The sequence below is a fragment of the Netta rufina genome (assembly GCF_964035555.1).
Source record: "Netta rufina genome assembly, chromosome: 6".
NCBI classification, from domain to species: Eukaryota; Metazoa; Chordata; class Aves; order Anseriformes; family Anatidae; genus Netta; species Netta rufina.
In genome coordinates, this window is record NC_140129.1 from 23,023,954 (window position 1) to 23,040,215 (window position 16,262).

Genomic DNA, 16,262 nt, shown 5'->3' on the forward strand with positions numbered 1-16,262 from the left:
GGAATTTTATTGTTAGAAGATAGCTTTGTAATTTTCATTGTCAATTTTCTCATAAGGTCATTAAATCAATAGATCTGTATGCAGCCACAAACAGCAAGGGAGGACACAGTAATCTCAATCAGAGCTTAAAAGGGCACAAACAAACTATTGCCTATTTTACGAATTTCAGAGTCTTTTTGGTGGGTATAGCTATGATATCTGAAATAGAAAGACTGTCAGGATTGCATTCCAGCTGTGGTAGGGAAACTTTTTGAAAGCAAAAATTTTTTTTCAACCCTTCAAAGAGACAGTATTTACTAACTTGTTTATTTATTTACTAGATTACTAATATCACATTATATTTAACCTTTCAAACTTGACCTAGATGTCTCCAGTATTTGGTATTTTGAGAATAAAACAGAAATAACTAAATACTAAGTTTTACTGGCTCAACAAAAGTAATACATTTTTTGAACTACATATGATTATTTGTATTTCATGATACTGCTCTAAAATAAAAACAGTTATAAACATGATGATGAAAAAGAATACCCAGCAGATGGTAGGTATTCTCTTCATACCTTTCCTTGCCAAGACAACACCATCTTCTTTTATTAAAGAATGGATTTATTTATTTTTATGTGGTGAACATACTCAAAAAATACAATCTTTATCATTTAAACTTTATGCTGCAAGCTACTCAGACCACTCTTTCATTTAATACAAGTTTGTACCAGGCTTAGTACAATAGGTCCCTTTCTTGGCATGATTTCAATGCAGATACTAAACAAATAATAATAATCACCCAATCTGTATTTGGTCTTACAAGTATCCTTGCTTACAACTGCAGCTTTTTTTTTTTTTAATTAGTATTGGTATTAAATATGTATTTGTTCACAAGTGGAGAAAGAAGAATAGCATCTGTGGGCTCCATTGACATACACGTTGCAAATATATACATGATGTGATAGTGATTTGAAATAAATTACTTATAACTATTTCAACAACCATATAACTCAAAAGACAAGTTATAGTTTAGAGGTATATGAGCAATAAATAGCATAAAGGTTAAGACTGCATAGCAACATAGGTGTAGTAAGATGCAAACACACACCTGCCCAGTTATTAACGGGTTATACTTCTACAGACTACAGAAGACTTTTGAGGAAGGCTTTCAATGAAGACAGGATATATTAAGAGAAAATGCACAAATGAATACAAGAGAAATAGACAGTTAAGAAATCAAAGGCCAGCAAAGCAAACACAAAGTTCAAATTTGTGACAGCATATCTCTCCTGGAGAGAAAGGATGGAAGCTGTAAAGCATTTAAAATAAAGACTGTATGTTTGTATTTGAAAAGATGAGTAAACAGACTTTAAAAAGCAAGTGATGTAGGCAGAGGAATAAGCTAAGATGATATTAACACCACTAATCAAGTGAATCAAAGCTGTAAGTATTGAAGTCAGACAGAAAGATGAGATCATAACAGTCATGGTGTTGAGATGAGCAGGCCTTCAATGTGATTTATGGCTACAAGGACAAATAGGAACCGTCAGACCTCAAAGCTGCATAGAGCAAGTAGAGTGCATCAGGAAAGAAAAGAAAATCCAGGAATTGTTTCTGATATTATTATATTCAGATGACCACTGAAGACCAAGAAGATTTTCTGAGATAGGTTGAATTTAACCAGAGTGGTGGAAGACCACTAAAAAATATAGCAGTGATGTCTTCATAAAGATTATGTTTATGGCTACATTATCCAAAGTTAAGGTGTGGAGGAAGATGAGAAGGCTGAGGATGGATCCCTGAGAGAGCTAAACACACACACGCATACATACACAAAAAGGAGAAGAGGGAGAGGAAGACCTACCTAACAAGGAATAGATCTGAAAAGAGAATCAACAAGGACAAAATGACAAATGCCTAAGAGCAACAAAATTTAGTGAAGACTACAGCATATAAACTGAAAGAGATGACAGATGGAGTGGAGGAGAATAAAGGACTAGCCTGGAAATCTTCCAGGAAGAAGTCAAGTGGAACATTAGTAAGATAAATTTCAGTGCAAAAGACAAACCAGAAGTGAGCAGTTCTAGAAAGGCAGCAGAAGACAAGAAATGAAGACAGTTGTACAAAGCATACCTTAGTATGGGGTAAAGGAGGATGAAAGGAGGTTGTTGAGTCTCTTTCTCTGGAGATATTCAAACAGACCCAGAGATAGGAAATTAATCTGGGGAAAAGAAACTACTGAAGTTTAGGGTTGTTTTGTTTGTTGGTGTCTTTACTATGGAAAGATTTGGGCATATTTCTTGTGTAAGGAAAGGAATTCAAGACGAGAGAGACAATTTAAAAAGAATTGCACAAGGTGGGCATGGACAGGTATAGGGTCAGGGGAACGGGTTTAAAGACCAGAAAAAAATTAAAACATAAAATTAAAAAAAAACACACACACACACACATCTATTTCAGATGAAGAGGAAGAAGCTTGAATTTTATCCTTGGTTGATTAGTCTTTAAAAGCTCACATGGAAACAAGGGGAAACAGATAAACTAAATGGAGGCCTATAAAATTAGTAAAAAAAAAAAAAAAAAAATACAAAACAGGGAAAACTGCAGGCAAAGATACTCATGTCATAACAAAAATCCTAGAAGAACAGAAATCCCTAAGAAGCACAGAAAGTCATGAGAATTGAAAGATTTTCACCAGAGATACTCAGCAGTATCTCTGCAGCATGGCAGATGGCATTAGGAACTGAGGAAGTGCAGACTGGGAGTCAGCCAGGACCATGAATTTTAAGAAGGGTTTGGAAGTGTATGAGAAGAACAAAGAAAATAGAAACTAAAGGGAACTGATATGCTGACAGAAGAAAGCAAAGCATAGAGTAATAAAGGAAATAAGAGCAGAAAAGAAGTCATCAAAACTGACAAAAAAGTTTTTACAAAGTTCCATTTCTGGAGTGAGGGAATAAAAATGTTGAGAAAGTTAAAACAGTTATCTCAGAAAAGGAACTCAGAGAACACAGTACTTAGAAGAGACCAGCTCAGGTGTGTCACTGATTAGACACATGGGATACAATTCAAATGAGAAACAGCCCCAGGGCAGCTACCCAGTTGGACAATTCATCCATGTGGAAACCAAAGTGGGAGAAATTATGAAAATTTAAGAAAAGAAAGTTGTAAGTCAAAGGCAGACAGAGATGGGGAATAGGTAGAGTTGTGTGCATGCCAAATGTTAGAAATGTTAGAGAGGCAAACAGAAACAAATACCTATGTTCAGAGAGCACGCTAGGTGCCAACTTCTTTGGCCCAAATTCAAAGCAAGTATTACTAGAGGGAGCAGTCTTCATAAACACCATGGATAAGCCAGTGTAACAGACAAGGGAACAGAGTGCTGTGGGCTGGAGGGAACAGCAGGAGGCAAAAAGACAATCTCCAGGTTCTTTGAGACCGGCAACATTCCAGAAACCTCAACAAATAAAATGAAGAGCAAGTAATGAAGGCAATAGGGAGTTTTAAATTTGAAGGAAAAAAAAAAAAAAAAAAGTATGTGATAGGAATGCTATACAGAGGAGGCTGAACTAGAGGCAGATGTAACTTAAAGCAAGAAAGACAAAACATAGAAGTGTAACCTGCACGTGGAACATAAGAGCATGAGAAGCATCTGACAGAACAGAGATAAACAAGCACCAATAAAGCAATCAAAAGTAACAAGAGAAAAGAAACTGGGCCATCCCAATTGTTACTCTCATATTTCCTAAAACCTGTTATCTGAAGCTATCACATTACTTTCTACATATTCTACACATCAGCTGTTTCAACAAATTACATGGTGATTAAAAATACTAATTAATAAGGGTGATCTACTGTAGCATAGCTATACCAGGAAAAGTTTGCATCCTGTAGCTTATATTGCATACAAAGTCCATATAAACAGTATTGGAGGCATTTTAAACTGGTACTCCATAACTGTATTAGAAATTCATTGCCAACATATGCTAATAAATCTTTTGCAATGTAGAACTGGACTAATCTGAGCCCTATTCTCCTAGGAATTTTAATCGCACTTATGAATCATTTGCCCGAATAGCATTCTGATTGCTTAATTCTTCTCATGATGCAGTACACAAGAGAGTAAAAAACATCCCTGGTTAAGCGTTCTTCGGTATCCTTGGGCATACAGATGTCTGGGTTCTTGGGGAGGAAGTGTTTGTGGATTTTATCTATTATTTATTTTGAAGGAGCTTGTTTTGTTATTTTAAGCCTGCTCATTCTTTCCCATGCTAAATACCACAGCTGATATATCTGATACTTATCTTTACCAGTAATTATTTTCAAGCAAAATATTTCAGAAGGCTAAGGACTGTGAACAGAACTAGGCTAGATCATGTTTTATGTTTCACTTTAAATCAGCAAGTTACACAGGGACTTAAGTCCCCAGATAAGGGTGCAGTCTATATATGGGGGCCACAGATGTCAGCTAACATGTTAAAACTTTAGGAACTGATCTGCCTAAGAGGAAAAAAAAAATAAATTGAAATTCATTCATTCCCTGTCACTGCGATACGCTAACTTATGCTAGTAATGCATACTTAAAAAGCAATGAGCATAAACACTTGGAAAAGAATTAAGGGTTATGTGTGATAATTTTATTTTCTTTGCAACGTTTATGTTCTAGTGTGATTACATCTACAGTTTCAAATTGATTCCTGATGTAAACGTACCAGGATTCCGCCCATGGAAGAAGGTTTGTAAACTGTAAGGTTTTCTATTTACATTGGGGTTCAACCACAAAATCCTCCTCCACAGTGGTGGAATTCTCAGCAGACTGGATCATGGCAAATAAAGATGTAACTCCACAAAAAGAAAGGTGAAATCCCATATTCATTTGCACCTTGCACAACTCCAGTTTAGTCAATGGGAACCCAGCAGTACAGGAGCGAGATAAGATTCCAGATCATTTCTATTTTAAACTATAGCATTGCTATAGACTGAAACAGAACACTTGAAAAAGCGTGCATCGTAAGAGCTTTCCTCTGCTTAGAAACAAAATGATATATTTTAAACTGGGACAGAGCATAGGAAAGTCAACCAGAGACTAGAAGCAGTAATGAGAAGTCAGCAGAACAAAACTGAAATCTCACTTGAACCTTTGTCTGCCTATCAAAACAAAATGGCCCACAGTTTTTTTTTAAGGCCAGTAGAGACTGAAACTACCTCACCCAGTACAGCTTACATCCAAACTGAAGTGTTTCTGACAGATGGAAAAAAGTGGAGAGAAACCAGAATAAACAGACATCCCTACTTCTGCCTTTAGTAGTGGATCTGACTTTCACAGGGCGCTCAGTACGCCTGCCCATTCCTCCAAACCTCACAGGCACTAGAGCAGCCAGTCTCAACATAACTAGCACTCTGTCTATGCCACTTTCCTATTCGTCTATTAAATGGGAAGAAAAAAGAGAAGAGAAGAGAAGAGAAGAGAAGAGAAGAGAAGAGAAGAGAAGAGAAGAGAAGAGAAGAGAAGAGAAGAGAAGAGAAGAGAAGAGAAGAGAAGAGAAGAGAAGAGAAGAGAAGAGAGAAGAGAAGAGAAGAGAAGAGAAGAGAAGAGAAGAGAAGAGAAGAGAAGAGAAGAGAAGAGAAGAGAAGAGAAGAGAAGAGAAGAGAAGAGAAGAGAAGAGAAGAGAAGAGAAGAGAAGAGAAGAGAAGAGAAGAGAAGAGAAGAGAAGAGAAGAGAAGAGAAGAGAAGAGAAGAGAAGAGAAGAGAAGAGAAGAGAAGAGAAGAGAAGAGAAGACGTGGCAACTAATATACTTAATGATTAAGTAAAAGATAAGAAACATTTCCTTTTCAATAGCATAGAGATCAAATCAACAAATCCTGTGCATAGTGTCTGCAATAGACATTACTGTTACTCACTTGAAAATTTAATTCATGGTAATTCTCATTCTTCTTCATTTTTCATCACCCTTAATCACAGGGTAATCACAAGTAATGCACATCCCAAAGAATAATAAAAGATTACCAAAGGCGTGATGACTTTTTCAATCTGACCATAAAAAAAAAAAAAGAAAAAAAAAAAAAACGGAAATTCTGACATTATTAACTTCTATTGATCTTTCTTGTATTTTAAACCCTTTCTTAATGTTCCTGCTTCCTCAGTTATTCCTTTTGCTGTTACGCTGCACGACATTTCTGTGGAGATCCAGCCAGCCTAGAAGTGCTGTTAAATTTGGATACCTTTCCAACACAAGTACTCCCAAGATATCTTAGCCAACAAAGCCCAGTTCATATTCCAAGTTCTACAAGTAAGACACTGAATTTGGCGTGTAACATCCTTATTTGAAAACACTCTGTGCCTTTGAAGTGGAAGACAACATGTATGATATCAACTTTTACAAAGATTTCAAAACAGTATTTGCCAACAATCACCCAGTAAGCCTGCTGCTGCTAATTGACAGATTCAAAGAAACTATTATAAAGAATAAAGTTACAGGGCACGTGAGTAACTTTGATATGATGGAAAAAGAATTGATCCTGTGGTATCACAAACCTCCTTTAATTCCTTGAAGGAAAAAAGACTAGGTGATATAGGTTGGACTAGGTGATCTTGAAGGTCTCTTCCAGCCTAAATGAGTCTGTGATTCTGTGAAGAACTCTATAAATAAAAGAAATTGGTTCACAAAGTCTAATCTGATAGTCAAAAGGTTTTCAGCAAGAGTCCTCCAAAGAGTCAACTACAAGAACATAAGCAGCAATAAGATATGAGGAGAAGTTTTTTGCAGGAGTTAAGAACTGATAAAATGTAGAAAACAGAAGCCATAAGGAAATCATCATTTCTTCTGGCAGAGGGAGGTCACCAGTGCAGAAGTCATCACTTTGAATTCTGGTGAGATTTGCACTCATACATATGGTATCTTACACATGTATAGATGATTTTGGATTAGCAGCAAGGCGACAAAGTTCACTAATGAGGGATAATTTCCTAAGATCCATAAAGAATTCATAAAGTTAAACTTGAATATGAAGATCTCCAGAAGGCCCTTAGCACACAAAATGTGTTAAGGATGATAAACTGTTGTTGGAGCTCAGTAGGGATCGTAAACTGATGCACCAGAGGGAAAAACAATCTTAGTTTCACATACATAGTGAAATTTTCTGGGCACCACCACATAGCAGTGCGGTCTTGTAGTTTTGGTAAAAAATTCCATGAACATATATCAAAATTCAGTAATAGTAAATTCAGTAGGAAAAAAAGGCAAATAGAATACTATAAATTAGAAATACATAGGGAACAAAATAAGGGTATCATTATCCCCTCTATATACATCTAAAGTTTACCTACATATTGAATGTCAAGTTTATTTGGTTCCTATTTGCCAAAAAGGATATAGTGGAAATGGAGAGGATTCAGATGTAGAGAATAAGAACACCTAGTGTATGAAGGAGCTGTATTAGAAGTCTATAAAAACATGATAGGTATTCAGAGGCTGAATAGAGAAATTACTGTTCAATGTCTTTGCCAACATAGCACCAAGGATAGCAGTATTAAATGAAGACAATTGGAGCCATATTCAAAACCAAGAAAAATACTTAGTTCTTCACACAGCATGCTAGTCCAGTGCGTAGAATTCCAGTGGATACTAGCAGCTTTGATGAGTTGAAGAAAGTTGCAAACCAGTTCAGTGAAGAGCAATCTATCAAAGGTACCAAATCCAAGAACAGCATTTCTGGAACAGTAAGTCCTGGAGGTATGAACTGTCATCATGCAATTGCCCCACTATAACAGGCTTACCAAGGTTTTTGGCCATTCTCACAGTGATGAGTTGCTGAGCTATGCAGACTTTTGATCGGGCCCAGCACAGCTGTTTTTATGTCCTTATGCTCCAGGGAAAGACATGGCAACTGAGGTAGCTAAAGGAGATCTGCAGTCCCTGCTGAGAGTAAGAGGCCCTCTGATGAGAGACTAGTAAGTTATAAATATGCATCAGTTCAAACTGATCAGAATTGCACTAGGAACCTGATGAAGTGAACAAAACCCTGCCTTCATTAACACAGATAATCTTCCAAAGTGAGGGTTACTGAGCATTGGGTGCTTCTTGTCTTGGAAATGATGAAATTGCCTGCTCTTTTATGAAAAGAGCAGTGTTGTTCCAGTGATGTGCTACATCAGTGTACATCACTATGTGTAACCCATATAGATAAACTGTGAACCAAGAGGGGAACAGATTTGGCAATGAGCATGACAGGAAGGCAGGAACATCCATTATGGGGTTAGCATCAGCTCCAGGGCTTAGCCAATTTATTTCACAGGATCACTGCTGCCCAGCTTTCTATATAAGTGTGTGCCAGAAGTGTCCAAAGCCAAAGAGCCTGAATGTCGTTTGCTGTGACAGAATAAAAAGCAGTTCACCTTAGGAAATTTTACACTATCCACAGTAGCAGATAAAGGTGCTATTCTGCAGGTTTCTATGTTAAATTAGAGATCTACAGGTGTGTACAGTGTAGTCAAGTAAAGACAGTAAAATTAAAAGGAAGCTAAACTAAAAATTGATAACGACATTTTTATGGACGTAAAAGGAGGCCCATGAGGGAAATCAAGTCTAAGCGATTACCAGGGAAATTTGTTTATAGCTGATGATACAGACATTGCCAAAAATGTAAATTTAATCTCTGTCTCAGCAATTGCAAAGGACACTAAAAAGGAAGCGATTTAACACTTCTTATTGGTTGAAGCAGGCAAGAAAAGAACAGAGCATGTCCCAGATCTGTGTTGAGGTTGCTGCTACTATAGATGTTCAGGACACAAGGCAGTGCTTGTAACTACTTTTGACAGCACAGATTACATCTTTCAGTGACATCCACAGCAAATATGCATCTTTGCATTAGAAGTTAGATGACTGAGAAATCTCAGCACATCTGCACCCTACAAAACAGAAAACCACTCAGGAAAGAGGAGGAGGAGAGCAGAAGGCAGACTGGGCAATAACTGAGCCCAGTGAGTCACTGCAAGACACTCACTACCAGTAATGAGAAATCCCCTTATGACTATGTGCAGAAGGACTGGAGACAGTACACTGAGATCTAGCAGAGGGAACAAACCTGCTGAATGTAACAAGGCAATCGGTTACTGGAGAAAGTGGTCATCACTTTCTTCCTGAACAAAACAAGAATGCCAAAACAGATTTGGGTTTTCATACACTTCACATTTCATACATTAGGTAAACTTTACCAATGTCTAGTCCCTTCCATTAAATCCTGTGCCCCGGTCATCTAAGTCATATATTTTGACATGTATTAGCACAACTACCACAACTGATATTCTGAAGATAAAATCACAGTTACCAGACACTGAGCTTCATCTTCAAGAGTAACCACACCATCAGGCCTATATCTGCCGTGTAGAATCTAAGCATCCAGCAATTATCTTCAGCAGAATATACAATGCAATAAGAAATCACTATGTTATATTACTGATATTATTACAACACTATTCATTTGTATTTTTTTCATACATTAGATTTTTCTAATGATCCCATAAACACACACAAACACACACCTATGAAATCTAAAATTTTATATTCAACAAATATTTTCCTGGAATAGGACTAGAAAAGTTGGAAGAAAAATAGGAAAACATTTTGCTGCTCAAATGCAAGGACAAGGTATTTCTCTGCTGTTTCACTTGCAGAGTTCAGTCAAGTAAAAAAAGAAAAATGACACTGCTTTTGCTGGAAAATTTTAGTCACAGGATTGGGGCATAAAACCAATAGTACTTTCATTAAAATAGTTTTAATTGCATTAAACATGGATGCAAACCACATGGGTATGATTTCTTGCATGTATTTTAATGACTGTGTGTATGCTTGCATAAAATTTTTAATAAAGAGAATTCAGACAAGTAAATTCATTATGTTATCAGGAGAGAATCCTGAATCACTGATGGCTCCTATATACATTATTTTATTTAGGCAGCTGAGGGGAGAGAGTGCAAGCTATTGAAGAGGAGTGAAGTTTTACAATTCTTCAACTCTCTCTCACGTAACTTAATGCTGTTTTACTTTTTCATTCAACGCACTCAGCTGAATATTTTGCACCAGCTGATGTTTGCTGCATCAGTTGAGAACATTTGAAAGCTCTGTCAATGTTCTGAGGTTAAAACAGAAATAATTTTTGGCAAGTTGACTAAAGACACAGCTTATGAATCCCTGAAGTTCATGTTCCCCATAGTTCACCGTTTTTTTTATTACTTATACCATAATTTTTATTAGTTATATCATACCAGATTATATCTTTTTATTCAGTTCCATTAATATTTACTTAGCTTCAACAAATTAAAATTCAACCTTTCCCTTTAGAATTAATTCTCTGCTCATTTCAATTGGCATTTGGGGACTCTGATTCCATACATCAGAAATTCTAAAACAGCAGGTTTCATCACTAACACAATTACTATGAGTCAAATAAAGCTGTTTTTCAAGCTTTTCTTCTCTAAAGGATTGCTAAAAAATATTACTATTTATAATTTTCAGTTCTTTCAGCCCTCATTGTTCAAAGATCCCTGTCCAAAATCTCCTATATTTGATAGACTAGTTCACAGATCATCCAAATTTCCTTCCCAGATAATATGAACCTTCCCCTCTACCCATCCTGGTCAAGACATATCTGAAGTATTTTGTCTAGTTCTGGGCTCCCATCTTACATGGGAGACACAGACATACTGGAATGAGCCCAGTACAGGGCCACGAAGGTGATTAAGTGACTGGAGCGTCTGTCAAGCAAGAAGAGGCTGAAATATCTGGGACTGTGCAACCTGGAGAAGAAAAAGCTTAGACAGGACTTAGAGTGTACAAATAGGTGATTGTAGGGGAGAGTAGGGAGGGCTTAACCAGGCTCTTCTCAGTAATGCCCATTGACAGCATAAGGGGAAACAGGAACTAATTGAAATATGAGAAATTCCACTTAAACACATATGAAAAAAATGTTATGGGTGGTCAAACACTGGAACAGGCTACCCAGAGCAGTTTCAGAGTCTCCATTCTTAGAGATACTCAAAATCCGACTAGACACGGTGCTAGGCAACGTTGTCTAGCTGTCCCTGCTCTGAGCACGGGGTAGACTCCAGTTCCCTAGGCTCCAGGGGCTTGGATAACCTCCAGCTGTCCCTTCTAACCTCAACAATTCTGTGATTCTGCAATCATTTTTATTCTTACCAACTTTCCCCTTGATAAAATGCAAAAATTATATTTTTTCCTTGATTTAATGTACTTAGATTACTAGTGTCTGAGTCTAAAATGATAAATAGTTCTACAAAGACTGTCACTAATACCAAGACCCCAATTCACAGACAAGGCAATCCAGTGATCCAGACAAAGTAGCAAGCCAGGCTAAATTTTTCTTTTCTGTTTGGTTTTGGGGTAGCCATTTTATTTATGTGGGACAGCGCTCCCTTAGTAAAATGAGAATAATAGTATTTCTCCAACTTACCATCCCTTACAATCCTGTAATAATGGTATGTATGTTTTAAAACCAATTCAAGTGATGGTCTTCCTTTCAGGATCAGACTGAAATCAGTAGGTGCAATGGAAAGCATTATGTAGATTATTCTGTATATTAATTAATAAAAAATCAATACAAACTATCAGAAATTACCAGAATTATGGTTCAGCTTCTACTTAAGCTTAGCTTAATTATCATGAGGGAAAAGACCATGATAACAGTAGTGAAACAGCACTCACGTTAATGTTGGCTTGTTGTTTGTTTTTATTGTTATTATTAACTTCTACAGATGAGCTACATAAAGCAAAATAAACACGGTCTTGCAAAGAAACAAGAAACAGGATGAGCAACTCCTATCACCGTTACTAGAGCAGGAAAGGGGTATGAGACAGACAGACCATTGCTTCTTCTCCCAAATGCCATTCTGTGTAACGCATAGCCACTCGTTTTTACTGCATTAATCTGTAACCTTCCCCGCTACTCCCTCTTAGGAGTTTCGAGCTCTACGGGAATTGGTTGGGACTAACTATGACTATTTTAAATGGAACACATTACTGGGGCATTATTGCTGTGATGTGTTCACAGCAAGTTTCCACATCTTCATATGTCCCAGCAAAACTCCTTCAAATAGTCTTCCCTCAGAATGATCACACGGTGATACTCTTGGAGTACAAACTGATAGAGTCATTGAGCAATGTATTTTGTGACCCTGTAGGCAGCTATTGCATACTTATTTTATGCTACATTCTGTTTAGGGCTTTCTGATACGCTTACACTAAGCCCACCCCAAAACAGGTCATTAGGCCCAGTGATGGGGGTATATGAATTAAAGTACTAAATGAGAAGAATCTGACTAGGGAACAGGATCATCTCCTGGGAGGAAGACTGATGTAGGACAAGAGGAACTGAATTCTCACTCTGAAATTACTATTTGTTTCTCGTGTTCTTTTGCCATTTGTGAAAGCTTGGCCACAATCTCTCGTTTGCCCTAGTGTTATCATGTCCTTAAAAATTGGCACTATTAGGCATGAAAAGAGTCAGTAGTGTGGAATTAAAATGGCAATCAGAAGTAGGCAAAAGCATGGTCATACGCAACTGAGTATGTACATGCGTGTGAGCGTTCATGTTTAGAATTGGTAAATAACACCAATACCAGGCTTCTCACACAACTCACTAGTTAACACAGTTCCTAAAACTTCCATACAGAGCTTTGATCCTTCATTAGATCTTTATCATCAAGTTTCTGAAAATATGAATGTTTAAAGATTGGGAAACACACTATACTCACAGATGTGTATTCAAAATTCATGGTCAAGGGGAAGGAGTTCTTTAGTTAGTGAGACCCTTTCTAACGCAGCATTCTACAAAGTGCACTTTCAAACACAGGTGCAACCAACTTGGTCTGAGGAGGGGAGGTAAAGTTTTAAAGAATGCACTAAAAAAAGCCTTGTGTTAGGTGATGCCACTTACACTGCCATTGGATAATGGAGAGCTAAACAAACAAAACTGTTTCTATAGTTTCAAGTTTTCAGATAACTTCTGTCTAATTCCCTTCCCTCATGCGTCTCTACCTGGCTGCAATTCCTCCTCTTACAAGAACTTTACCTCCTTCATAGATTCCTTAGGAGTAGTATTCTATTGTCTCCCCAAATGAAGAAGCACCTAATGGGAGTATGCCCTTTGACTGAAATAACATACTCAAACTCACTTAAAACAGTTGGTCACATTGGTATTTCAAAATGAAATGACCTAAATGCAGACTTCCTCAAGCTAACATTATTTGCCAATTTATTTTGCTCTGTAGATAATTTCCATACTAAGCCTGCCACAATGCATGTCTACTGCATTATTTTGGGATTACCAATGTCACATTTTGAAAACAGAATACAATTTGCAGAATTAATATAAATGATAAAACAGAATCCAGGGTAAGTACATGGCATACTGTTATAGCTTCCACTTACGCAAAATTTCAGGAAGATCTAATTATTTTTAATGAGCAAAGGAAACTCCAGGAAGAACTTCAAAACACAGGTAAGTCAAGATTTTAAATTATACTTGAATAAGAAAACCAAAGAAGCTGGGGGGAGGATTGGTCCTTTTAAAAAGGCCTCAAATACCCCGCAAAGCAGCAAAATACCATGAAACCAATACTTTCAGGAATTTCATTCCAATGCCAAGAAACAGAATGTACTCATTGTGACTAATGCATTAAAACACTGAAAATAAATTCTAACAGATTAAAAAGATCTTGTAACAAGTGAAAGGTATACTGAAATCATTCCAAACCTAATCAAGCTTAAGAGTAGGGAAGTCTTTTCCCATTATTATTAAGAATGTAAGCTGGATAAGTAGACTGGGAAACTATAAATTATGGGCAGTAAGAGTAATAAAACATTTTTTAGAAATATGTTTTTAATTAAAAATGAGAAGACAGCCATTTTTACTGAAACTACTTGCTGTACATTCTCGAGTTTCGTCTTCTGTGGTCTCCCACACATATTCATTTCCAATAAAATGTTATTAAACTGGGATGAAACTGGAATGCAGTTCTAAATGCAAAATCAAATCCATGTTTTTCCATGTTTACATTTTTAGGTGAAAATATGAAAACATTTTCAAACCTTTATCACTTAATGCTGAGCTTTGGGGTCAGGAAGTACTAATCACCCCTGCCAATCTGCTGTCCAGTTACATGTGCAAACTGTTGTTTCACAAGAATAAAGCAAGCAACAGAAATATTGCACATTACTTTCAGGCTTCAGCTGAGCTTTTAAAACACATGGCCAAATACGTTGCCATGGAAATGTTCTGCAAATACATCTAGAATTTCTTAAGATGGAGCTGAACATCGTTTTTGAAAATAAACTTCTCCTACAAATTCTATGAAATATAATTGCTGTATGCTGTATTCGAGGGCAATAAAATAGGAACTCTTCAATGGCTATTATCTACCATTTATAACACCTAATGTGATAACAGTATAACTAATACCATTCTGTCCTTCATACATGAAATTAGGCCACTATCTTCCTATGTAAAATACCCATATACTTGTTTTCTTTTATGTTCTTGGACTTTCCTATCAGTCACCACAATAGATTAGCAGCTCCCAAAGTACCAGCCTTGCAATAAAGTTGGCAACAATTATAAACAAAAAGGATAAGTAAAAATTAATTTGGTTTTAAACAACATTCTAAATATTTAAGTTATTAATCTTCCATTTTACAACCCATTAGTATTAGTATGCATCATTGAGCATAATAATTAAAAAGGGGAGAGTTATCTTGCCAAACTTTAAGCGTTATGTTCAGTGAGCTATTTTTAAATCTGATTTGAAACGAAAGGGAAAAAAAAAAAAAAACCTACTACTGCAAAATGAAGTAAGATCTGTGACTGCAGAATAGCTCAGCTCTGTTACACAATGTGATACGTTCTTTGAAATAACCTGCCACTGTAGGTAAGAGTTGCCCTACACTGTGCTTCATCTGACAAATAAACACATTCACACAATAGCATTGTGTTGCCATGTAAAGACAAAGCAAAATAAAACTGCAATACAGCCTTGCCATTTTACTTTACAGCAAAGGCATAACCTGCTACCGTGACTTAGTTAAAAGAAATCATATTCACAATAAAAACAGGTTGAAAATATATATGCAATAACCTTACATTGTTCAAATAGCAATTCACAACACATTAGATTTCCAAGATATACATTGCTCTGCTTATGTAAACAGTCTACCCTATAAATCCTGTAGCAAATCCAACATGAAGCAATTACACAGACAAAGAGACTGTAAATGACCTAAAACTGTAAAACAAACCCTTCTGTTAGAAATATTAGTAAACTATGAGGTCATACCTGATGACTTAAAGACTGTAATGTCTCACCGGTTCCAAGCTGCATGACCTTTCTATTTCCAGAGACCCCCAAAAATTGCATTTCCTGTCTCACAAAAGTGCATCACAGACCCATCTATCTTTCAAAATCTTCTGGGCTAGTGAAGGAAGCATTAACAGCCATTCTGTCCATCAGTAAGTGCTGGAGTCATCACCCTCAAGATATCAGATCTTAAATATAGTTTCCTCCGTGCAGTTACAGACATCCAGTAGTCAAGGAGGCTGACACAGCTATATCACTGATGCTGCTAATGCCATCTGAAAACAGTAAGCTTACTGCTTAAAGCAATCCTGCATCATCCAAACAGAACAAGCCACATCCTTCAACTCCTCACTAGCGTTTTTTTTATAAAACCTAGAGCTGCCATTACAGATTTTGTTTTCATCTGTGGTCAGCTAAAGGAGAAATTAGATATTATGCAACCAGCTTTGCATTAACAAAAGAAAAGCAGCAGATGAAATGACATATCGAGGTTATCAAATTTTGCTTGCATGACCACTCCTCAACAAGCAGTATCACCATTCAGAAGCAGCATCACAATCTGATCCAAAGGAAAATTACCAGAAAGAAATTACAAACAATTTACAGGCAGCAAGGCATTTAAATATCTCTGTGGTACCGAAACAGCTATTTTGTGCAGCCTTATAAATCTGAGTCTCCAAAATTGAAAACATTGCTTGCCTAAGTATTTTGGTGTTTATTTTCAAGAAATTGCATGATCACTGCATTGTTTCCATTACTCCCTGCTAGCAGCCAGAAAACAGCATGCCTTGAAAATGTGCCAGTATTATGACAGCAAAAATGTGTTTTGATATCAAACAAAGCAATCATGCATGGGTTTTTTTCTGATACTAGAGACCTTTCAAGCTAACAAATGCACAGTATCCTCCT

At 36.7% G+C, this 16,262-nt stretch overlaps 1 protein-coding gene across 3 annotated transcripts in view; it reads right to left on the reverse strand.

Moving 5' to 3' along the window:
• Nucleotides 1-16,262, reverse strand: part of SLC4A10 (solute carrier family 4 member 10) — a gene marked incomplete at both ends in the record, with an annotated part of 152,998 nt that overhangs the window by 103,326 nt on the left and 33,410 nt on the right. The window contains one exon of one of the 3 annotated variants that reach the window (XM_084289660.1): nt 15,333-15,413. The exons of the other annotated variants lie outside the window; for them this stretch is intronic. Coding sequence (XP_084145786.1) covers nt 15,333-15,413 — 81 coding nt within the window. Of the gene's footprint in view, nt 1-15,332; nt 15,414-16,262 lie in introns of those variants that run through there. 3 annotated transcript variants of the gene reach the window in all.